General features: G+C 50.2%; 3 protein-coding genes across 8 annotated transcripts; 1 reads left to right on the forward strand and 2 right to left on the reverse strand.

Moving 5' to 3' along the window:
• Nucleotides 1-1,223: 1,223 nt before the first annotated feature.
• LOC6599215 (odorant receptor 9a) lies at nucleotides 1,224-2,838 on the reverse strand. Its single transcript, XM_002024269.2, has 3 exons — nucleotides 2,523-2,838; nucleotides 1,636-2,444; nucleotides 1,224-1,566 (listed from the first exon to the last, which is right to left on the reverse strand). The coding sequence occupies exons 1-3, from the start codon at nucleotides 2,836-2,838 to the stop codon at nucleotides 1,513-1,515; spliced, it is 1,179 nt and encodes a 392-aa protein (XP_002024305.1). The 3' UTR covers nucleotides 1,224-1,512.
• A 3,412-nt stretch (nucleotides 2,839-6,250) lies between these two features.
• Nucleotides 6,251-6,787, forward strand: LOC6599216 (up-regulated during skeletal muscle growth protein 5). Of its 2 annotated transcripts, XM_026992467.1 has the most exons (3): nucleotides 6,251-6,318; nucleotides 6,382-6,458; nucleotides 6,535-6,606. In XM_026992467.1, exons 2-3 carry the CDS (start codon nucleotides 6,384-6,386, stop codon nucleotides 6,604-6,606), a joined length of 147 nt encoding a protein of 48 aa, XP_026848268.1. In that variant the 5' UTR covers nucleotides 6,251-6,318; nucleotides 6,382-6,383. The 2 variants fall into 2 exon arrangements, with proteins under 2 accessions (XP_026848268.1, XP_002024306.1); XM_002024270.2 differs by lacking the exon at nucleotides 6,251-6,318 and having other exon boundaries at nucleotides 6,384-6,458; nucleotides 6,535-6,787.
• Nucleotides 6,788-10,230: 3,443 nt separating this feature from the next.
• Nucleotides 10,231-22,084, reverse strand: LOC6599217 (neurogenic protein mastermind). Of its 5 annotated transcripts, none has more exons than XM_026992472.1 (6): nucleotides 22,060-22,084; nucleotides 19,944-20,285; nucleotides 19,630-19,798; nucleotides 13,158-19,534; nucleotides 12,113-12,217; nucleotides 10,231-12,048 (listed from the first exon to the last, which is right to left on the reverse strand). In XM_026992472.1, exons 2-6 carry the CDS (start codon nucleotides 20,031-20,033, stop codon nucleotides 11,374-11,376), a joined length of 7,416 nt encoding a protein of 2,471 aa, XP_026848273.1. In that variant the 5' UTR covers nucleotides 20,034-20,285; nucleotides 22,060-22,084; the 3' UTR covers nucleotides 10,231-11,373. The 5 variants fall into 5 exon arrangements, with proteins under 5 accessions (XP_026848273.1, XP_026848272.1, XP_026848271.1 ...); XM_026992471.1 differs by lacking the exon at nucleotides 22,060-22,084 and adding an exon at nucleotides 21,676-21,794; XM_026992470.1 differs by lacking the exon at nucleotides 22,060-22,084 and adding an exon at nucleotides 21,427-21,472.
• Between the last annotated feature and the right edge of the window lie 921 nt (nucleotides 22,085-23,005).

Here is a 23,005-nt window from a genome sequence, read left to right on the forward strand (position 1 = left end):
GAAAGCTCGAACGGGGTGGATAGGAGCTGTTGCATGGAATTGTTTTCTCTATTTCCTGCTGTGATTCCCCTACGTTAGATATGCTATGTATTGGATGGCCAATCGGAGACTGTCGGAGCAGGCATGCAGTCCCCTCTCATTCACTCATGTTAATGGACATTTTAATCCTTGATAAGGATATGGAGTCTCAAGCACAAAGCGGGTTTAGAGTCAGCTTTTGTCTAAAGTGCACCGGAGCCATGGCCGAGGCGGGAGTGCCTTCAAGGGCACAAAAAAAATGGTGAATCCAACCAGATATTACCTTGCTGTTTCTGCAGTTATTGCTGTTGGTGCTGTTCGATTCGGGCAGCAGCAGCACAACAGCACCACCTGCCACTGGCAGGGCCAAAAAAGGGGCGTATGAAACTATTCAGCGATATTCCGTGGAATTCTTTCCTTTGCTGCCTGCACCTTTGCAAAATAAACGCACAAAAAAGCCAAAAATATTGCAAAATTCCACCATGAGAAGAGTCTGGTAGGAAGGTAAGTGTGGGTGCGGGTGTGGGTAGGTACACATCCTGGTCTTTTATTGTTATATTTAACATTCACCTAGAACAGCCTTTTCATCCTCTTACTCGGGGATACTCCTTCTGATCGATGGCAAACAAAACAGTTGAGCAGTCCGATCCTAGCGAAACTCTTTCTTCTCTTTCTGATAAATTGATGCAGCAAATGCAACTCGACAGGCGAGATTCGAAAACAGAGAGGTCATGTCCAGTGGATTGACGGCTGAGGAATAAGGGGGAAGGTTTTTGCTTTTGGCTTGATTAGAAAAAGAGGGAAGTTCTTGGACAGGTTAGCGGAAAGTTGGCGCGAAGTTTGGGGCCAAGGCTGCCGGAATCTTGGAACTAAAGGACAAGACTTTTGTGGAGGGGGATGTTGGGTGTGCTGTGGTTTCCGACTGGCCGAATCGAAAGTGAATTAAACTGATGGCGTGTCTGAATCAGAGTCTGGGACCTGAGACTGCAGCTAAAACGAAAATACGCCAAACTTCCACCTAGCTGAAGTGGGAACAGAAAAGTGAAAGAGTTGCCACTTGAAGAATTAAAGAGGCGTAACATCATGAGTCCTTGTCTTTGGTCCCTCCTTCCACTCATCGTTTTTTCTCCTACTCCATAGTGTTTTCGTTTTTTATTGTTTGCCCTTATTCCACCCTCAAGAGCGAATTAATTTTCTTCATTTATTAACCCTTAGTTTTCCCCCCTTTTTCATTGCATTTGTTCGCATCAGGTTTTTCCCCTCTTCTCCTCTTCCTCCTCCTCCTCCCCCTCCACGAAAACGAAATTGCTTTCGTTGAAAAATGCTGGCGCATAGCAGGGGGATGCTTCTATTTCGCTTCTTCGATTTCCCATTTGAAGTGTTTGAAGTTTAGTTTTTGTAAAGTTTCCTCTCTTTTCAGTTGTATGTCTTGGTGTTCTTTCCGTTATTCTCGGTTCCTTCTCGACCTAAAGCGGTTTCGTGATCTCCTTCAAATTATACATTAAAGGATCGCAACATCATGATGTACGACATGGCCGAGCGGACAATCTACAGAGAATAAATTATGTGAAAGAATGATCCCATTAGGAGATGAGTACGCGGGTGGATTCTACCCACCGTTGAAAAGGTGGCCATGCTGGCCTCAAAGAAGTACCCCTTCATCTGGCAGGGACGCTGGGCGCGCATGCTCGCGATGAGCAGGACCCGCTTGGTGGACGGCGCGAATTCCATCCAGTTGCTCTCGTAGATGCCGTCGCCGAAGTCCAGGCTGGCCTCCTTGATGTTCTCGCCACAGCGGGAGTATATGAAGAGGGCGATGAGCAGGGAGCCCACGAAGGCGATAAAGTAGAGGCTCTGGGGCTTGGGAAACAGGTCGGCCACCTGGAAGCCGATGAAGCAGATCTGCAGGGCCGACAAGAAGAACTGCAGAAAGATCAGAGGCCGGTAGTGATCGGCAATGAAATCGGCTATCCACAGACCCTTTTGGTGCAGCAGCAGCACCTGGACCACCGCCTCCAGCTCCCCCCTTGGATCCGCCTCGCCCATAGCCGGCAGATGGACGAGCCGTTGCCTGGCTATCTTAAAGATGGCGCAAACATTGTACGTAAAGAAGAACAGGAGGGTGTCGACGCACAGAGCCATGGTCACCGCACTGTAGCTGGCCATCACGTTCCACAGGTAGGTGGGAACGAAGAACCACATCACCTGGTAGTCGTACGGATAGACCCCCATGTGGGGCAGCTCCAGATGCAGCTTGCTGCCGTCGCCCCCGTCGCGCAGCAGGGCCAGGGACATGGTCACGAACGGCTTGATGGCCGCAAAGACACCCGCCATGCAGAAGCAGCGCGTATAGGTCAGGCTCAGCATCTGGTCACTGCGATTCTCCGCGTCTACAATCTCCTTGGCCTCTGGCCACACGTTGATCTCTGAGGAAGATCGAAACAGGTATTTTCAGGATCGAAAATGCCTGCTTGTGTGCTTGTGGGCCTTCAGACGTGACTCACCCTTTTCCAGGATGCTCCTGATGCGGTAAATCATGCCCACGAACTCCTTGCGGTAGTAGACGAACAGCAGGTACTTGACCAGGGTCAACATGCTGGCGAATGTGGAGCCGAGCGTGTCAGAGAGCAGGCTCACCTCGGTTATGTTCTCCCTGGCGGACAGGAACATGGGCAGCATGAAGGCGAACAGTGGGCCCATGGTCACGAACGTGACCAAGTGACGATCGTTGACCGCCGTGGGGCTCCACAGGTCGATGCCCATCAGGCGGTAGACGAGTATCTGCACGCGAAGGGAGTTGGTCTCGTTCGTCTTGGCCATCTTGGGGATTATAATCTGACTCCTGGCATTCAGTCGGCTTATATACCACATTCCAGAGTCATACCAGTGCCAGACGCTGACCCAGGCCCAGGCCATGCAGATGGGCGTGCCCGTTGGCCCGTTGCTGCTGACATGTCAGGGCGGAATCTCTAATTTCCCTTCTTCCCTTCTTATTTTGTTTTTTGTTTTTTTGCTCTTGCTTTTGTTTGGGATGGCAGCGGCAGCGGCGTGGGTGAAGTGCAACAACTTATATTTAATATGCATCTTTGAAGAGTAGGGCGGAGGGAGGATATGTGTGCAGGCACAGCGCCCAAATGCCAGTCATGGCTCTAATTACACATATTTTTTTTATTTTTGTGCCTCATTCTTGAGAAAACGGGTAGTATGATTCTGATCAGATGTTTGGGACGCAGAAAGCATATCCAAAGGCATTTATATTCTTCATCGTAGTGCATACAGCTGATTCCATATTTGTATATCCTACGGAAAATACAACCAAACTCCAACATTTAAAGCAAGTCATCGTACCAACATTTTGATGGCATAGCAACAATGCATCTGAAAGGGTATGCACAGATTCGATCCTGGACGCTTTGCGTTCCCTTATTTTTCGTACCCTTTTCTTGCATTCTCCTCCTTTGGTTGCCTTTTTTTCTTGACAATCTGTAATGCCAGCTTTCGGTTCTCAGCAGGTGCATTCTAATTTTAATGAGTTTTTATTTTAGATTACAAGCACCCAGCCGAATATAGTTGAAGGAACCAAATGGACAGCCTAGTAATTAAATGAGATTTTCCCAAGCTGCCGTTGACATTTGATAGGTCCCCTCGAAGCAGCCATGTCAGTGGCATAAGGAATACATCTTCTAGTTTTTTTTTAATTTCAGTTTTATAGTCCATTTGTGGAGGCTGCTTTTTATACAAAAAATCATGTCACCAGCCAAATTCCTAGACATAATGTACTTAGGTATGAGAATTTTAACATTATTGATTTGAATGCCTCTTAAATTTGCTGGTTGATTGAATTGCAAGTGCATTATGAGCCCTACCCAACAAATCTATTTGTCTTTCTTTTGTGGAAAGATTTTAGTGTGTTCTGTGCTGAATGTCCTGCTATCTAGTAATTAATATAAATTGGTTTAATAACCTAATATCAAAATCGAAGAATATGATTTCCGATCATGGACACAGAACCCATATTTAAACGAGGGGGAACGTTGTGAGAAGGCGGTCAAGAAACGCGAAACGCGAATAGTAAAGAATCGCGTGGGTAATTTTAGTGGTGATGGCAGTTCGGAAGTCAGCACAGATTCGGCCGAATCCTCCTGGCAGCTCTAATGACGCGAAGAAGCGAGAAAAGCAGCCCCGAAAAGGAACACCCGCCATCGTCGATCCCGCTAAAGTCAACAGTTGCGTGACAACCACCGCAACACGGCACCCAGCACCCTTGCCCGAATCTGCAATATTGTGGATGCAACAGATTTTCGTCCTTTATGGGGGCGGATGGGGGTGGGGCGAAATTCTGAGATATACATTTTATAGTGAGATCTAACAAAAGTGCGGATACCAAATTTGGTTACTCTAGCCTTAATAGTCTCTGAGATTTGTGGATGCCCCAGATTTTCGTCCTTTGCGTGGGCGGAAGGGGGTGTGGTGAAATTTGGACACGAAACGGTCAAGGTCCGATATCACAGGAGTGTGGATACCAAATTTGCTTGCTCTGGCTCTTATAGGTTCTGAGATCCTTGAACTCATATTTTGCAATTGGCAAAACCGACCATGAAACCTGTGTGTTAGAGAGAGACAGAGCGAGAAAGAGTGAAATTTTTTTCTTGATTCTGGCTATAATAATTATACGATCTGGTTCAGATTTTGCACTCTAGAAGATATAGTCATCTTCTACGATTCTGCGGTTTTAGTTTTCTCGCATCGTCGAAATTGTGGATGCTACAGTTTTTCGCCCTTTGTGGGGGCGGAAGTGGGCGGGGCAAAGTTTTGAAATATTTTTGTAGCAGTGACTCGGCTATTGATGCTGATCAAGAATATATGTACTTTATGGGGTCGGAAATGATTCCTTCTGGACGTTACACACATCCACTTTTACCACAAATCTAATATACCCCAATACTCATTTTGAGTATCGGGTATAAATATGAATGCAGAGTCAGCGGCGCAGCTGTATTTGTAGTATTTCGCTGCCAGTGCGTCGTCGCTGCGTTCGGACTCGGAAGCGGCGTGAGCAGAAGAATCACAGTCAGATCCGGCTTTTTTTAAGTCTAACTGCGATACAAAATTTGTGGATTGCGGGAGGCGATTGAAACTTGCGAAAACGGGAGAATTCGCAGATGACCAAGAAGGCAGTCAAGAGACGCGAGTGGTAAAGAATCGCGTTGGTGATGTCAGTTCGGAAGTTAGCACAGAGTCGGACGAGTCTTCCACTAGCAGTTCTAATGAAGCGAAGAAGCAAGAAAGAAAGAGGCAAAGAAAGCGATAATGCAGCCTCAAAAACGAACAGCCGCCATCGTAAGTCCCGATAAAGTAAACAGTTACGAGGCAACCACCGCAACAAGCACCGAACCAGCCAGATACTGTCCTTTGTCATTGTTCTGCACCACAAAACGGTGCCGTGGAGCCTCTATTCAACTACAACTAAAAAATAGCATTAACTATCAGGAGTATAAAATATATGAAAATTCGATGAAAGCAAGAAAAAAAAAGTAACGCAGAGACAGCGGCGCAGCTGTATTTACAGTATTTCGCTGCCAGTGCGTCGCAGTGCTGCCGACTATGCTTTTTTCCCGCAGCTCTGGCTTTTTTATAATTTTGTTTGGCTTTTTTCAGCTTTTTTAATGCTGTTACCACTTACAAAAAAAGTGTAAAAATGTGGCAGGTTCGTAATTTATGTTGATGATATTTGCCAATACCACCAGATAGTTACCAGATAATAATGAAATTCTAAAACAGGTTGAATTTTTTGTCTCAGGCCACATTAAATACTAATTCGTGATCAGCATCGAATTCCTGATCGTTTGCCATCAAAATCTCAATTTTTTCAAATATTTCGGAAGAAAGGCATGTCAAAAAGTGTTTCCGCGGAGGTATTTTTGCGGGTCGAACGGTCACATTGCTGTTCTCTCCTGCAACGAAAAAATGAGTCGTAATATTTAGTGGGCCATACGAAAGGGTATGGTCAACAGGCAAAAAAAGATAGCCCAAATGGCAAGGTTCCCAGGAACCTCACCTCGCTTTTTGTCTTCAAGGTATATTGAGCAATTGGGGTGGGTATCACCTACCATGCGTTGCATTTTCTGGGCCGTTTGGCCTGTTGTCCACACCATCTTTTTCCTGCCATTATGTAGCAAATGTGTACATACCGCGTAGTTGCCATGTAACAACTTGATCAAAGTAAAATTGCATAACTCGGCGTACATTTTTTTATTGTCCCATTTTCAACAGCTCGAAATCGTGAAAAATAACCTGAAAGTGAGTAGACGATAGCAATCAATGGAAAATATAAAAAGATAACCCCATTACCTTGTTTTGCAGCAATGGCTGGTGAAGGCGAGAAACTGACCGGCATGTCGAAAATATTTAATGGCTCGACCATGAGCGGCCGCGCCAATGTGAGTACTTTTCCGCATAGCATGAATATGCAGATGAATGCCGTCCAAGTGTTATGACACGCTATGGTTATTGCAGGTCGCCAAGGCTACATATGCTGTGATGGGACTGGTGATTGCCTACCAGGTGCTGAAGCCCAAGAAGAAGTAGAGGGTTGCCGTTGCCCTTTTTTCTTCTCGTACCAACTGCTTCTGCAGCCCCATCGGACCCAGGGACCGAATGCTGTGATCCGAACACCACAGAACGGGCGCCGCAGGATCGAGGCCATGTAATTTTATGTGTAGTGCAAGACCTTGAAGGAATAAATAAGTTGAAAATGTAACTCACTGAACCAAATAGCTTATGTAATGAACTATCACGACAGGAGGAGGCTAAATTGTTCCTTGATGGCAGCCGGCTGCCAAACAAATATCAGTGTGAAAGAATAATTCAAGTGCTTCCTGATATGGGGGTCTGTGCGCCTGTGGTTCTCTTTGCCCATCTCCCAGGAGTTCTCTTCCATCTGTCATCTCGCTCTAATTCAGGTCATCCACTCCTTTCTAACGGAAACCGAGGATGAATACATGTATGCACAGACTTAACCTCTTCATTGCTCTCCCTTCAGAACAACACCTTAACTTTTGCGGACTGCCAGAAGCATATATGATATGTTCCAACAACTTCTTCTGGTGTGACCGGTTAATAATTTAGAAAAACCTATTCACAGATTGTATTTATTCTCGTAAGCTTAATTTATAGACTCTTCTGGCAACCAGTCGAATCTACCAGAATCATTCTCCTCGAATTATGTGAAGATCGAACAACCTAACAGACAGAGCACCAAACTTCTCCGAGTAGATACACCGATAATTGTTCATAGCTCGCGCTCATGCACTTTTCTATAATTAAAAGATCCAAGAACTGTTGTACATCTAACGAAAAATATGGCGTTTGCTTGTGCAACCATTATTCTTACCGTCCGTCGAGAACTCCTCTCACACGAGTATCCATGCTCGTCATCGGGTTTGATGCACTATGCAACATTATCCACCAATGGTCAGATGTTTCCACCTCAATGTGGAAGCACTGTTGCCCTCTTGACCCATGCCCATGCCCCATGCTCTGTCCCTTTTCTCTACTTTATATTTTGGAAGAGAATTTTCCTAAAGAAGTAAAATGTGGAAAACATATTGGTAAGTACAGAGTAGGTTTAAAACAGCATGTTCAACAAATTTTGTTCGTTGTTTTTTTTTAGGTTTTTTGTTTTGTTTTTTAAATATTTTATTTAAAGTTTTATTTCATTTCAAACTTGCTTTAAATTTTCCTCATTCATCGGTTGAGGCTAGGGGTAAGGGCAATCGATCTGGAGCGGGCCCCAGATTTGAATCGAAATTGAAAGATTCCTCTCGTTCATTGGTTGGAGAGGTCACGGGGGTAAGGGGGATCTGGGGCGGGCCCCAGGTTTGTTTTCTTTCTTTTTTTTTTATCGAAATTTCAGTATTGCTAAAAATTAATTTGAATGAATTGAATGTAAAAATGGTTTACATATATTTCGTATAAATATTTCATGTACTGTACTCTTCTTTTCTCTCTTATCTGCCTGCCTGCCTGCCTGCTGGCCGGGCCTATTCCTCGCCTGACTGACGTGTCCTTCGACCGTTTAGCTGTATGTTAATCAGCCCTAACGGGTTTCTTGATGCATTTAAAATATATGTTGTAGGTATAAATTAGTGTTTATATCATTTATCAATTGTATATGCTATGTAATTACCTTTTACATGTATTGTATAATAGCAAGCGTTTGCTTCGGTTTCGGTTTTCTTTCTATATCTTCCTATATTCTCCTGTTATCCACTAACTGTTTCGCTTTCCTTTTCTTTTCTTTTGTTCTCTTTATGCTTCTGTTTCTTCTCGTTTTCCGTGTTATTTTAATAACTAAACTATTTGCCTGGCTTTGCAAATTCCCCGTTTTGGGGGCGGGTCGTATGTGAGTGAGGGATTGAGTGAGTGAGAGGGTGACATTCGGGTGCGTGGGAGTGAGTGACTGAGTCTGATTGTGTGTGTGTGTTTGTGTGTGGACTATTTAATATACCGCTAATTTACCGCTATATTCCATTGCTTTGTTCTATTGCGTTTTCTCTTTTGCGCTTTACAGCAGCAGCGCAGCACAGAAGCAGCGTAGCAAAGTGCGCAGCGCAGTCGCAGTTATTCTGCTTGATTTTTGTTTTGGTTTTTGTCTATATTTCTACTACATATTCGCATTGGGATTGGGTGCTGCGGGGGCGGGCCACAGGGATCTCCCATCTCCCTCCAACGAACCCTTCTTAGTATTCGCTGAGAGCGCGTGTGGGGGGGTGTGTGGAGGATGTGGGGTGTGCGAGCAAGAGATCTCTGCGGCTCTTCCACCGGTGTCGTCGCCCTGGGATGTGTGCGATTATAATCGTTATAATTACTGTTGTACGAGCAAGAGTATGTTTGAATTTGTATCAGTGTATGTGTGTGGGGATCTTGTTGTCATTAAAATTGGAACCGTTTTTGCTTCTATATATAATATATATATACTCGTATTCTTGTATATGCATGCGTATGTGTTTTGTGTGTGTGTGTGAGTGTATCGTTAATGCCCATACATAGATCATATCATATCATATCCTTGTTAAGTTACAGTTACATAATGAATTACACATTTATATAAATTGTTTAAATTTCATTCTCGCCACGTCACTCTCGTACAGCATACATTACTTTTAATTCTCTCATTTACGTGACTGCGCCCTTGAGCATAAAACGTTCGTTTCGTTCTTCATTTCGATTACAGTTCTTTCCGATTGCTGACTGGCGATGTCTGGCAGGTCTGGCTGCGACAGGGGCTGGTGGCGGCGTTGCCACCGATGTGCGATTTGCGCTGAACACTTTCAATTTAAAGCCTGGGATACCGGGGGATACGGATACCGTTATTCGTTTAGCAGTGCTGCCATATTGACGGGGTGGCGGGGGGACTTGTATAACGATAATGACCGGGATCAGGAATTACTCATGTGTCTGTATAATGCTACATATACATATAATGCCTGTTATTGCTGTTTTGTTATTGTTTCTGGTTTCTGTTTTCTGTTTTCGGTTTTCGGTTTTTGTTCATACAGATTTCTATAATGTATTTTGTTTGCTTTTACTTGTTTAAACTTATTTTTGCGCTTAATCAAACTTAAAAGCTTGCCTGCTTTTCATTTGTCTCTCTCTCTCTCTCTCTCTTCGTTTCTCTATATATTCTCTATATGTGTATGTAGGTATCATCTCGTGCTCGCTTTCTCGTCACTTTCTTCGTTCTTCGTTCCTCGCTCATTCTTTCAGATGTGATTTGTATAGAGTAGATAGAGCCCCGGGTTACGTTTTGTATATATGTATATATATATATATATATAATGTATTATATTGTAGCATAAACATAAATTAGAATTATTAGTGGATTTTTTGTGTGTTGCAAAAAAATTAAACAATATTTATGTATATGTATTATGTATTTATGTATAAAGAAATTAAAGCATACGCAGTGCCAAATGTTGAGTTTGTTGTTGGTTTTTGTTTTTCTTGGGGATTTAATTTGGGGGAAAGAGCATTGAGGGGTGGGCCGGGGCGGGGCGGGGCGTTGCGGGAGAGAGACTCTACTACAAAAAATAATAAGTATATAAACGTAAAAGTAATATTATGTAAATTTGTTTGACAAAAAATACACTCCGCTATTTATGTAAGTATGTTTTTATATGAGTTCGTGTTCGTGTGTTTGTGTGTGTCTGTGTAATGTGTGCATTTTGTGTGTGTGTGTGTGTATGTGTGTGTATGTGTGTTTTGTTTAATAAGTAATTCTCTTGCGATTTCTCCATTTTCTATTGCTCCTTCGGGCTCCTGTTCTCCTGTTGCTGCTGCTTCCGTTTTCATCTGTTGCGGCGGTGACGGTGTGGCGGTGTTGCGGAGAGGGGCAGGGCTGCTTATGGGGATGGGGTACCTATCTCTTACTATCTCTGATTTGCATTTTCCGTCATCGTTCCGCCTCCCTTCCCTGAGGACCTGCCAACAATCATCAAATCAACATCTGCTGCCGATCCTCCTGCCGATGGCTCCTCCTCGCTAAACGCCATTTATGCTTTATTCCTGCTCTAATTTCCTTAAGGGTTTGGGTTTCGTGTGTCTCCTCTTCGCTGTTGCTAAATTTCCCTTTGAACGCTTTTCTCTCACTTTGCGTTTGCATTTCTCCCATTTCTCATTTACTGAGGTTTTTCTTACCGAGTACTGTTTTGTTTTGTTTTCATTTCTCTCGATTTCTTTCTTCTCTGGCGGTTTACTTATACCGTCTTATTCTTGGCAGCTCTGTTTCTCTTGTTAGCATTTTTAGGTCTCTACTCGTCTCTCGCTCTCGCTCTTCGTCGCTTCTGCTCCCGCGTCTGCTTTCCCTTTATTCTCTCACATTTTCTCTTACGCTTGCGATAGTATCTCTTGTAGTTTGTGTTATTAACTTTCGATTTCGTTAGCTTTCTGGCTTCTGCCTGCTGCCGCCTTCTTCCTTCCTTCTTCACTTTTTTACTTTTACTTTTACTTGTTGCTTAACGTTTAGTTTTATGGATAAGTAAATATTTCTCCTCTCTGCTTTCGCTTCCAACAGTTCCTACATTCGTTATCGTAATCGTTATCGTTCCTTTACTTTGCTTTGCTTTGCTTTGCTTTCCTTTCCTTGATTTGCTTTTCTTGATCTCCTTCGATGCGCATTCCTTCCACTATTCCCCGTTTCCTCTATGCCTGTATGCACGTTTGTGTGTGTGTATTTTCTTCTATTGTAGGTGGGGGACTGTGATTGTGGCTGTGGCTGTGGCTGGGGTCCGCTGGAGTGGTATTGAGTGTGGTCGTGGGCATGATCGTGGGCGTGGGCGAAGGATTCTGCCCCACTCAGTTGGCGTGCCACTCCCCGCGATTGGCCCCACCGCCGGAGCCGGCCGCATTGTTGGCATAATACGGTTTGCTCAGCTGCGCAGCCGCCGAGCCGACCGCGGAGCCGGTTGAGCCGCCGCCCACCGCTCCTCCTGGTCCCCCATTGCCACCGCCACCGCCGTTACCGCCCGGCGGTCCAACTGGGGCATTGCCATTGCCACCGGCACTGGTTGGCGCTGCCACTCCTCCATTGCCGCCGGTCACCTGCCGCATGTTTTGGGCGCGCTGCGCTGCTGCTGCCGCCTGATCCCTCTGCTGCTGTTGCTGCTGCTGTTGGGGATGCTGTTGCGGATAGTTGTTGGGTCGCTGAATGGGCGTGGGGTACCGACCTTGGTTGCCACCGCTCTGTCCAACGCTGCCAACACCGTTTCCGCCACCATTGCCACCTCCACTGCCGTTGCCGCCAACCACCTGAGAGCCACCGCCACCGTTCCCGCTGCCACTGCCCACGGCACCGCTGCCACGTCCGCCCAGGGCGTTCATGTTGGGTCCGTTGCCGCCATTACCGCCCTGCTGCTGGCGCTGCTGCTGCTGTTGCTGCTGAGATTGTTGCTGCTGCTGCTGTTGTTGTTGTTGTTGCTGCTGTTGTTGCTGCTGTTGCTGCTGCTGCAGCACCTGGTTTTGCAGATCCCACTTTAAGAAGAGAGGAAGAGAGAGAGTGAGCATCATTCTGGTTAGTAGAGGAAGCAACACTTACAGCGCCATAGTTCTTGTGGTGCGGCGGACTGGGCTGCGACTGGACCTGTTTGGCCAGACCGAGACTCATGTCAGCGCTGAGTGGACTCTTCAGCTGTCGGCCCATCTGAAGGGGGAGGACAAGAGACACAGTTTGGTGGGCGGTTAGTTAGGATAGATAGATAGATTAACGATTAAAGACTATATCTTTTTATACCCGATACTCAAAATGAGATTTGTGATGAAAATGGATGTGTGTAACGTCCAGAAGGAAGCGTTTCCGACCCCATAAAGTATATATATTCTTGATCAGCATCAATAGCCGAGTCGATTGAGCCATGTCTGTCTATCCCTCCCAATGGGGGCCTAGTGCTCAGAGACTATAATAACTAGAGCAACGACTTCCGTATATCCAGACTTCCGTGATATGCCACTGTTATAAGTATATTACAAAACTTCGCCCCGCCCCCAAAAAGGACGAAAATCTGTGGCATCCACGATTTTAAAGATAAGAGAAAACCAAAAAAGAATAAGACTACATCTTTTATGGTGCAGAATCTGGACCAGATCGTATTATTATTATAGCCATAATGAAGAAAACAATTTGATTTTCTCTCGCTGTCTCTCTCTCTCTGACACACACGTTTCATGGTCGGCTCTGCATATCGCAAAAAGTGAGCGCCTAGATTTCAGAGACTATAAGAGCTAGAGCAACCAAATTTGGTATTCACACTCCCGTGATATTGAACTTGCACAAGTGTATTTCAAAATTTCGCCCCACCCACCGCAAAGAACAATATTCTGTGTCATCCACAGATCCCAGAGACTATTAAAGCTGGAGCAATCAGATTTTATATGTACACTCCTGTTAGACTTCACTGATACAAGTGTATTTCAAAATTTGGCCGATAATTCGATGAAGGATTTTTCTTGATTGTAGATTCTTGATTCGTGCTTGAACTGTGCGGATCGGATTTGATGGATAAGTGTTGTAATGAACGTGCACACATTTAGGTGATTCTCTTTCTACGACGCCATCTGACTGCGTCGCTGTCTGTAGTCCTTACCGAGTCCTGCATATGGCCCTGTCCCTGGCTGCTCTTCAGGTAGGCCGCTCCAGGCGTGGGTCCTCCTCGGTACTGATTGATACTGCCCGACAGCAAGGGGGAGTTCATGAACTGCGTGTTGAAATTGCCCATCGTGTGCTGTGACTGGGGACCGCCTGGCGGCCCATTGGAGCCGGGCGGTCCGCCCTGATGGCCCCCGTACATGCCGGCGGCTGTGGCCAGGCCGTAGCTCTGCGCACCTCCGTTGCCCTGCGGCGGGGGTCCACCATAGAACTGAGGGCCACTGGGACCGCCTGGCGCCGAATTCGAGTAGTAGCTGTTGGACTGGAGCTGATGGGCGACCGGCGGGGGGCCGCCTTGGCCCGGATGCTGGGGCGGAGGGCCGGGATAAAGATTCATATACTGCTGGGTGGTGGCATAGGGGCCGGGGCCACCGCCGCTGCCCGCCGACTTGGAGCCTATGGCCCCGATGGGCTGCTGGCTGGATTGAGGCGGCTTGGCTGCTCCCGAGGACATCATGGAGTTGCTGTTAGATGAGATGATGGTCACCGCGGCGTTCGGATTGCTCAGCTGCTGCGAGTTGGGCTGACCGAAGGGGCCGACCGTTGGGCCGCCGGGTCCGCCGCCCAGACGGAACTGCGACGACAGATTGGAGTACATGTCGGGTGTGGCCGCCGTCTGGGGCATGTTGCCGCCATGGGCCGTCTGCATGGCGTACGCATTGACGTTGAAGGGGCCACCGGCTGCCGCCGCCGCCGCCGCTGCTGCCGCATAGTGGCCCGGGAAGCTGTGTGCGGCCGCTGCCGCCGAATAGGCGGGCGAGCGGCTCGAATGATCGAGCGTATGGAATGGAGCATACAGATTGCCGCCCTGCGACGGTGGCGGCGGCGGTGGCATCTGCGACGAATTGAACACCACGGCCGGCGGGCTGGGAATCGTTGGAATGCCGCCGACACCGAACTGCGGCGACGCCTGGTAGAACGGTTGCTGCTGTTGCTGCTGGTGCTGCTGATGCTGCGAGTGTTGCTGCTGGGAGTGCTGCTGCTGTTGGCTGGGGGGCGGAGACATGCCCAGGTACTTCTGCTGCTTGGCCTTCTGGTGCTGCTGCTGCTGTTGCTGGGGACTGGGATAGTCCTCCTGCTGGAACTGCTGGTCCAAGGAGCCGCCATCGAAGGGCGATCCATGACCCCCATAGCCATGCACACCGGGAACGGGCCCCGGCGAGGACAGCGCATGGTGCTGATGGTGCTGGGCCTGCTGCTGCTGGTGGTGGTGGCTCTGCATGTGCACCGCTGAGACCGCATAATGGGGCATCTGCTGCTGGTGCTGCTGGGAGGCAGCCACCGCCGCGGCCACAAACGAGGCGGCACTCATGTGGCTGCTGCCATCGTCGCCCCCCTGGGGCTGCAGCACAGATTGTTGCTGCTGTACCGCTTGCTGCTGTTGCTGCTGCTGGACCTGCTGCTGCTGCTGGACCTGCTGCTGTTGCACCTGCTGCTGCTGCTGCTGGACCTGTAGTGGCTGTTGCTGGACGAGCGACTGCTGCTGCTGCTGTTGCTGCTGCTGGGCCATGGCCTGCTGCTGCTGCTGGCCTAGGGGCAGGGCCTGCTGTTGCTGTTGCACCTGCACCTGCGAGGGCGATGGCCCGTCCGACATCGGTGTGGCCGACTCCCACACCTTTTTCACGCTGGCTATCTTCATATTGAGATCGGCCGTTGAATTATTTTGCTGTTGCTGCTGCTGTTGTGCCGCCTGCTGCTGCTGCTGCTGGTGGTGCTGATGCTGCTGGCTGGCGGAGGCCTTGTCCATGGTATCCACCTTAAGGGGCGAGGGATCATCTCCGAAGGTGAAGCCTAGCTTCATGTCCTGCGCCTCCTCGCCGGCTCCCGTGGCGGACTTGCCGCCGAAGCTCATCTGGGACAAGGCACTGGAAAGGCTGTCCACCGTGGAGTCGCCCGAGAGCTGGCTGTTGGGCTTAATGACCACAGCCGCTGCAACCGCCTGCTGCTGCTGCTGCTGCTGCACCTGCTGCTGCTTGTACGTTGAGTTCTCAAAGATGATCGTGTTGACGGGGGCACCGTCGATCAGGAGCGTGGCTCCCTGGCCACCGGGCACTGTACCCGGACCAGAACCTGGACCCACTCCCAGGCTGACGGCCACCAGTGGTGATTTCTCGCCGATGGCTGCCAGCTTGATGACCTTCTCGCTGCTGCCGCACGGACCGCCTATGACAGAGACGGATGAGGGGTCGCCGCCGGCCTTTTTCTTTTCAAGCAGATCTGCTGAGCAGCCCAGTGATGAGGGGACGCCGCCTGTCGCGACGCCGCTGGTCAGGGCCGTGGGCGCTCCTCCTGCCGCGGTGGCAGCCAGTCCGGGAGGAATGCGCGCTGGCGAATCCTTTTGCGCCTCCTCCTTGACCAAGGCAGTGTGCTGGCTGTGGCTGTGACTGTGGCTGGGGGCTGAAGTGGCAGTCTTGCAGTCCTTCTCCTCGCCTACGGCTCCGCAGGCCTCCTCGTCCTTGGCCATGTGCTTGCTCTTATCCGCCAGATCCGCCTCCGACTCTGAGCTGCGCTTGCCGTACTCCTCGTAGCCGAGCCGTCCGTACGCGCGTCCAGCACCTCCAGTATTGCCGGCTGATCCGGTGCCGGATCCTGCGGCTACCGGACGGCGATACCCAGGAGCTGAGACGGCACCACCACCGCTGCTAAGTCCACCGCGTCCGCGTCGTGAAGGCTCTCCGCGCGGCGAGAAGCCGGCCTTGTTGGCCGACGGCTGTCCCGCTGGATCCTCCGGACGGCGACGTGCTGCGCCAGTACCACCTCCACCTCCTCCTCCCCCGCCACCTCCACTGCTGTAGCAGTCTTCATCCACATCCTCCGAGTGCTCCGATTGCTCGCCGCCGCTGCCGTAGTAGCGTCTGCCAGCTGCACCGCTGCTGCGGCTGCTGCTGCCCCAGTCGCTGCCGCTCCTATTTCCGCCACGATAGCTGCCACTTCCGACCGATGCTGCTTGTGCTCCGCCTCCTCCAGCGCTGGCCGCATAGCTGCGTGTACCGCCGCCTCGACCTCCAACAGATCCGCCGCCACCTCCTCCTCCTCTGGGACTGGGGCGCTTGCCGGCGGCGGCGCTAGGATGCGCCTTGTCCTCATCTTGCTGCTGCTTGTTGCCAGACGCCGCCTGCTGCTGCTGCTGATACTTGGCCTTGTCGCCATCGCCATCGGGCTTCTCCTCTGACTTGTCATCGGACTTGTCCACCGGCTCCACGCTGCGGCGCAGGATCTGCGTGGGCATGATCTCTGCAGGTGCGGGCTTGTGCAGCGATGGAGAGGCAGGCAGCAGTTGCTTCTGCTGCTGGCCGCCGACGACACCAGGGGCCATGGCCTCTTCGCTGAGGCTGGGCTGACGGGCCGGACGCTGCAGGATCTTAATCTGCACGGACGAGTCGTGGCTGTGGGTGGAGGAGAAGCTCTCGTCGCGATGCCTGTGGTGCACCTTCTGCTCGGCATCGGTCTGCTCGGCCCAGGAGGAGCACGAGCCCAGGCTCAGGATGGCGCACTCCTCGCCGCCGGTCGACGAAGAGACGCTGGTTTTGCGATGCGAATTCTCCGAAATGCTCCGCGGCAATGACTGCACCTGACTCCTGTACTCCTGCTGTCCCCGGGTGAACCGCTGCTGCTGCTGCTCGATGGTCAGTGCCTCCTGCTCCTCTCGGGCACTGGAACTGTCGTGACGATTGCGTCCGTAGCCCCCACCAGCGGCTCCTCCTCCTCCTCCACCAGAAGCACCGCGTTGAGCGTAGCCCCCACGTCCCCCTCCACCGCTTGCCACGGTACCAGCGACCGCTCCTCCTCCGCTGGCCGATCCCACGCCACCCTTCTGCAGGTAGCGCGAATTGCTGTCGAAAGCACTGCTGGCCGAGGCGCTCTTCTCCAGGCGTGGCTGCTGCTGCTGCTGCTGGGCCTGCTGTTGTTGTTGCTGCTGGCGCTGGAAACGTGGTGGTAAATTCGATTGAAAGTGGGTAAGGAACACGCCCTTCTGGCCGTATTCACCGCCAGCTGGCGAACCAGAACCTGACACGCCGCCGCCACCGCCAGTTGTCACGGGACTCACACCGCTGCCCAGGCTGGAGATGCTGCCGCGTGGGCGACGATGCTGGCCTCCGCCCTCATCCTCACTGACATTGCCCAGCGGTGCGGAAAGGGATTGCGCTTCATTCGAGGAGACAGAGCCCGAGGATGAGGCGGGTCCCTCGCCGGCCAGAGCCGCCGCTGCTGCCTTCTTGCTGTTCATTTTCATTTCGAGCTCCTGCAGCTTCTTGGCCGCCGCCTGTTTCCGCTCCATTTCGCGCCGCTCCTCCTCTTCCTTGCGCTGCTTTACTCGCTCATAGACACTGGCGTCCAGGGCAATGCCACCGGCCACTGGTGCCCCAACATTACCAGAACTGCCACGATGTCCGTTCTGTTGGCGCATGTCTTGCTGCTGTTGCTGCTGCTGCGATTGCTGCTGCTGGTCCAAGCACCCTTCTGGAAGGGACTCGCGCTCGCTGCTATCCTTGCCACGCTGCCAGCTGGATACGGATGGGGGTGCCATCTTGCCAGCCAATACTGAGGAGGCAGCTGTGGAGGCTTGCGACTGGGAATGGCCCTGATGCTGGTGCTGCTGCTGTTTGCCAGAGCCGCCGCCATGGAGATGATCCTCTGGGGGGGATTCGTCGTCCGAGAATGTCAACTTCTTGGTATAATCAATATCATCCTGCTTTGTCCAGCTGTCGTCCTTGGCTATCGCATTCAAGCGCTCCAGATCCTCCTCGCGGATAATGGGGCGCTGCATTTGGGCCACTTCCGGCTCCACCACATAGTCCTTCTCCTTGCGTCCGCCACCGTTTGCCTGCTGCTGCGCCTGCTGCTGTTGGGGTGGCGTCGATGTGCCCATGCCCTGTGGGGGCGAGGCAGAGGCCGCAGGACGCTTCGGTATAGCGCTGGCCGCACGAAAACCGCCAACGGCCGGGGAAGCGGCCCGTCCCCCAAGGATGCCGTTCTGATAGTGGGTGGGCAGACCCGATTCGGAGCCGCCCGCAAGAATGGAGGCCACCGTGGTGGCCATGGATCCGCCGATACCCATGCCCAGGCCGCCGGCAACCACCGCCGATGTGGGCATTGGGGCACCGCTGCGCATGAACGAGGGCATAAGCGAAAGTATGGGCAGGGGAACGGCTCCTCCGTTCCCTGATCCGCCGCCGCCACCCCCGCCGCCAGGTGTACCACCGCCGCCGTTGCCGGCGATCAGATGGTGGCCCTGGCCCTGTTGGCCCATCGCCAGGTCCGAGTTGGCCGCCGCCGCCGCAGCCGCTGCCGCAGCACCCTTGGCCGCCTTCTCCTGCTGCTGCAGCCAGGTGGCCGTATCGTTCTGTGGTCGCAGGCTCATCTCGCCCAGATCCATGCCACCGGCGCCACCGCCGCCGTCGTCGTTGCCATCTCTGTAGTCGCGATGCGAGTGGTGAGATCCCCCGCCATACTGACGTCCCTGTCCCTGGCCCTGGTGGTAGTCCCGATGGTGCGACGACTGCTGATGCTGCTGCTGATGCTGGTGCTGGTGCTGCTGCTGATGATGGTGAGAGTGATGCGAGTGATGATGGTTCTGCTGGATTGAGCTCGAGTGATGCGCCTGGTTCTGGTAGTGTCCCTTGCCCGACTGCGCTCCCCCCAATCCGGAACCGGCACCGCTCGATCCGCCGCCACCGCTTCCGCCGCTGCCAACTGTGCCGTCCAGTGTGGGGAACTCGTATTGGAATTGCGGACTCTGGTAGTGGGGCACCACCTGCTGCTGCTGATGCGAATGATGCTGGGGCTGGCGACCAAAGTGCTGGCCCCTCTCGTGTCCTGTGGTTATGGCAGACCATGACTTGGGTGAGTTGAGCGAATGGCCACCGCCGGCTGCTGATCCTCCTCCTCCGCTGCCCCCCGGTCCGCCTACCGAGTTATTGATGAGCTTGTAGTTTTTGTTGCTATTAGCGGGGCCACCGCCACCGCCACCGCCGCCTCCGCTGTGAGTGTGGCTATGTCCAGAGGAGGCACTGTTGTTGCCGCCCCCGGAGGTGACGTTATTGTTGCTGTTGCTGTTGCTAGTGCTACTATTGCTGCTGCCGAATTTATTGCCGGCGTTGCTCGTTGAGACGTTGTTGTTGTGGTGGTGGTGATGCTGCTGCTGTTGCTGCTGCAGTTGCTGTGAACCTCCTCCTACGCCAGGTGATGCTGAGGCTCCACCGCCTCCAGTTGATCCTCCACCGCCGTTACCGGCAGCGCCTGCTCCTCCTCCTCCGCTGTGGGCAGTGGTGTTGTTGTGGCTATTATTAGATCCTCCTGCTGAGCCTGATCCTGCTGTTATTTAAGAGGGGAGATACATATAGGAGATATAGAGAGTACTCTTCTGTTGATGTTGCTTCTGCTGCTGCTGCTGCTGTCGCTCAACTCACCTTCGACTGAGACTAGGAAATTATTGTTGCTGCTGCTGGTGTTGGTCTCGGCCTTCAGGGATGGCAGATTGGCTGGTGGTCGCCTAGCGGACGGCACTTTTCCCAAGATTTGCATACCATGTTTACGAGGCACTTGATTCTTCTGTGCTGATGGTTCACTTGATTCACCCTGCGCAAGGCGGAGGGAGGGAGGGAGGGAGAGGGAGTCATGGAATCAGCAAACAGTAAATATATATATGTATGTACATATATACATATATGGGGACTATAGAGGGACATTTATGCATATGGATATGTATATGATTTGTACTTACACGACTATTCTTGTACATGCGATTTATATCCAACGCTGTGAATTTGGGCTTGGCATTTCGCTCTCCCCTACTTCCCCCCAGTGTACTCATGCTGCCAATAGATCCTCATTAGCGTTAGCTTCCTTGACGCCGCCGCCGCGTTCCTCGCTCTCTCAATGCGCTGGATTTGGATCTCAATGTGGATGTTGATGTGGATTTATCGCTCTCCTTTGTCGTTGTTGTTGCTTGTGCTTGTTCTCGCACTCTCGTTCTCTCTCTCAATATATATGTATATCTCCCTTTCTGTCTTACCTTTGGGGATCGTTGATTGGGCAATCTTCTTGCTTCAGTCTTTCTGGTGAGCTGCAAGAGACAGACAGAGAGAGAGAGAGAAAGAGAGGGAGAACGAAAAAGGGAGAGTGTTAGGCCACAATTTGTTTACTGCAGTTTTTCCATTGTTGCTTTTGTTTTGGTGGACAAACCATTCTCTTTACACCCACCCCCTCCCCAACTCACGGGCAATGCATTGCATTCACTGATGCCGAGATGCCACCCTCTCGCACCTCATCAAACCAACTAATGTTTGGTGTGAGCAGGCTAACGCCAGTTCCATTAAAAGAACAAGCAAACGAGTCTGCCGAAGGCATGGCGGCAGGCAGAGCGGGACGGCTGTATGCAGTGCTCTCTTTGATTGCTACCCACACACACGCACACACAGCCAGAACACAGCACAGCAGCACACTGAGCCGAAGCGGCAACGCATTGGAAAGAAGTATTTGCGGTGGCGTCTTGTAATAATTGGTGGCTTGAGAAGTGGGGGTGTGGGGAACGAGGGAACAATGGCTGACAACAAATACAACAACAGCAATACAAGTTCTCTCCAAAGCCAACAATAGGCAAATAGAAAAAGTGGCAAACATTTGTAATGTAAGCAATTTTTAGTTTGGTTTCTTTTGTGCGGCGTGGCCCGGCGGGAACAGGCGGGGGCGGGATGTACATATGTGCATATGAAACAATAAAATGCTTGGCAACAATTCTTTTTTCTTTTTGTAATAACAACAACCATTCATAAGCGGACACACTAATACACGCGCGCACACACAACACACACACACACTAACACACGCGTTCACATACACGTACACAAAAACGCAGCGATAGAGACGAGTACGACGCTGAGGATGGCTTTGTTAGTTATTATTTAATCGCTGTATGCGGTTCTTTTTTGTTTTATTTTTCACTTAGATATTTTAGTTACACTTTTCTACGCAAACGATCAGAAAAATAATAAGCAAAAAAGTTGTAAATGTCATTCTAAAAAGTACCGTATAAATACGGCACTTACACAGACACAGCACTTGGCGTTTGGTTTGTTAGACCGAAAGAGGTAGGGATGGAAAGTAGAAATTAAATGCAGAAAATGTGTTTGTTCTCCCTTAATTTTTTACTTTTGCAGACAATTTAGCCAATCTTTATTACGTATTTATCAAGCTCCCTATTTTACTTTTGTTTAAAATGTTTCAGTTTGCTTTCCACCATCCAACATGAAGTTTGCCGCTTCTTCTTCTTCCGTGTGCTTCTTCCTCTTCAGTTTCACACAGCTACACATTTCGCATGTATTGCGTGCGTGTGGTCAGCGTTGCCACACCGCCTCAGAAAATCGAACCAGATTGACAGCCCCATATAATGTGTGGCGTGCAACTCTACACCTGGCAAATTAATAAATTATTTGATAGTAACGCTTCTGACGCACCTTAATTTAGTTTGCAAATTGCTCACAAATTACTCAAGTGTCATACACAGCATGTTCAAGAGAATCAATACGGCGTAAACCTGCGGCACCGCCGACAACTGCAACGGCGGGTAACCCTGTGGGAGAGAGCGAGATAACAGGAGAATATTGCTGCTTTGTCGCATAATATATTCAATAAAACGTCTGCACACATTTGTTTTTCCCACACATTTAATGTATATTTGACCGAAAACATGAGAGGAGAATGGACTCCAAAGAATTTTGCCGACGAGCTGACAACCATATTTTCAGGGTTTTCAGCCCGTGCGAAAATTGACAGCAGCAATAAAACGCATACGCGTACGCGAGTATGAAAGAACGAGGCAGTTGGCACATAGAGCTTACCCTTTTACACGCAGCGCACACACCGCAAACACAGTTCGTTGCTCCTTGGCTCCTTTTTTTGCACTCTTTCTGGCGCTTACTCAGCCCCTGCCGTGTTGGTTGCACAAAAAAATGAAAACAACAAAATGCGCAACGAAACGAAATGCTTTGCAGTGCAAACACGTTTCGCTGAACGCCTTTGTTTAATGCACAAAACGCGCCAGGCGGCTAGCGTTGACAAATGTTCGATTCTATTTGGATTTGGTTTAGTCAAATTTGTGTTTCTTCTCGGCTTCGTTTCGATATGTCCCTCTTCGTCGCACGTTCGCTGTGTTGCGCTGGCTGTGGACTGGCTTTGTCAGCGCACTCACTCTCTCTTTCGCTCTTTTGCTCCCCCTTCTGTTCGGCAATGGGTCGCTGTCGCTTTTTTGCAAGTGTATGGATGGGGAAAATGGTATCGGATCAGAGGAGACCCAAAGTGTTCGGGATACTCGTTTGAATCACTTTTCTTATGCTTATTTATTGGTGTTTCAGCACACACGCACGCACGCTCTATTAATTGGCGCCTTATTGCACTAGGCTGCGTTTCAATTAAACTTTAATTATTTATGTTGCGTTCTTTTCACGTAATACGTAATTGTCCATTAGTTTTAAATCGTATGTATTATTTTTTTGCCATTTTGCGGCGGGCGTTGCCATACCATAAATGACTGCCTGCATGAACTATCGATTGCGCACAGTCATAGCTATCGATCTGCACGGTGAGAAATATTTCGTCTAGCCACGTGAATTGCCTGAGTTTTTAACATTTACTGTATGATTTAGCTTGATTAATTAAATTGTTGGGAATGTATTGCATCTACAAAATGGATAATGATATTCTAAAAATATACCGAACTAGCGTTGCCGGACCACTATTACTGGGCTGCCCACCCACAATTAAAGTTGAAAGTCCACCCATCTCTAA

Source organism: Drosophila persimilis, unplaced genomic scaffold (genome assembly GCF_003286085.1).
Source record: "Drosophila persimilis strain 14011-0111.01,24,50 unplaced genomic scaffold, DperRS2 tig00000735-arrow-arrow-pilon, whole genome shotgun sequence".
Classification (NCBI taxonomy): Eukaryota; Metazoa; Arthropoda; class Insecta; order Diptera; family Drosophilidae; genus Drosophila; species Drosophila persimilis.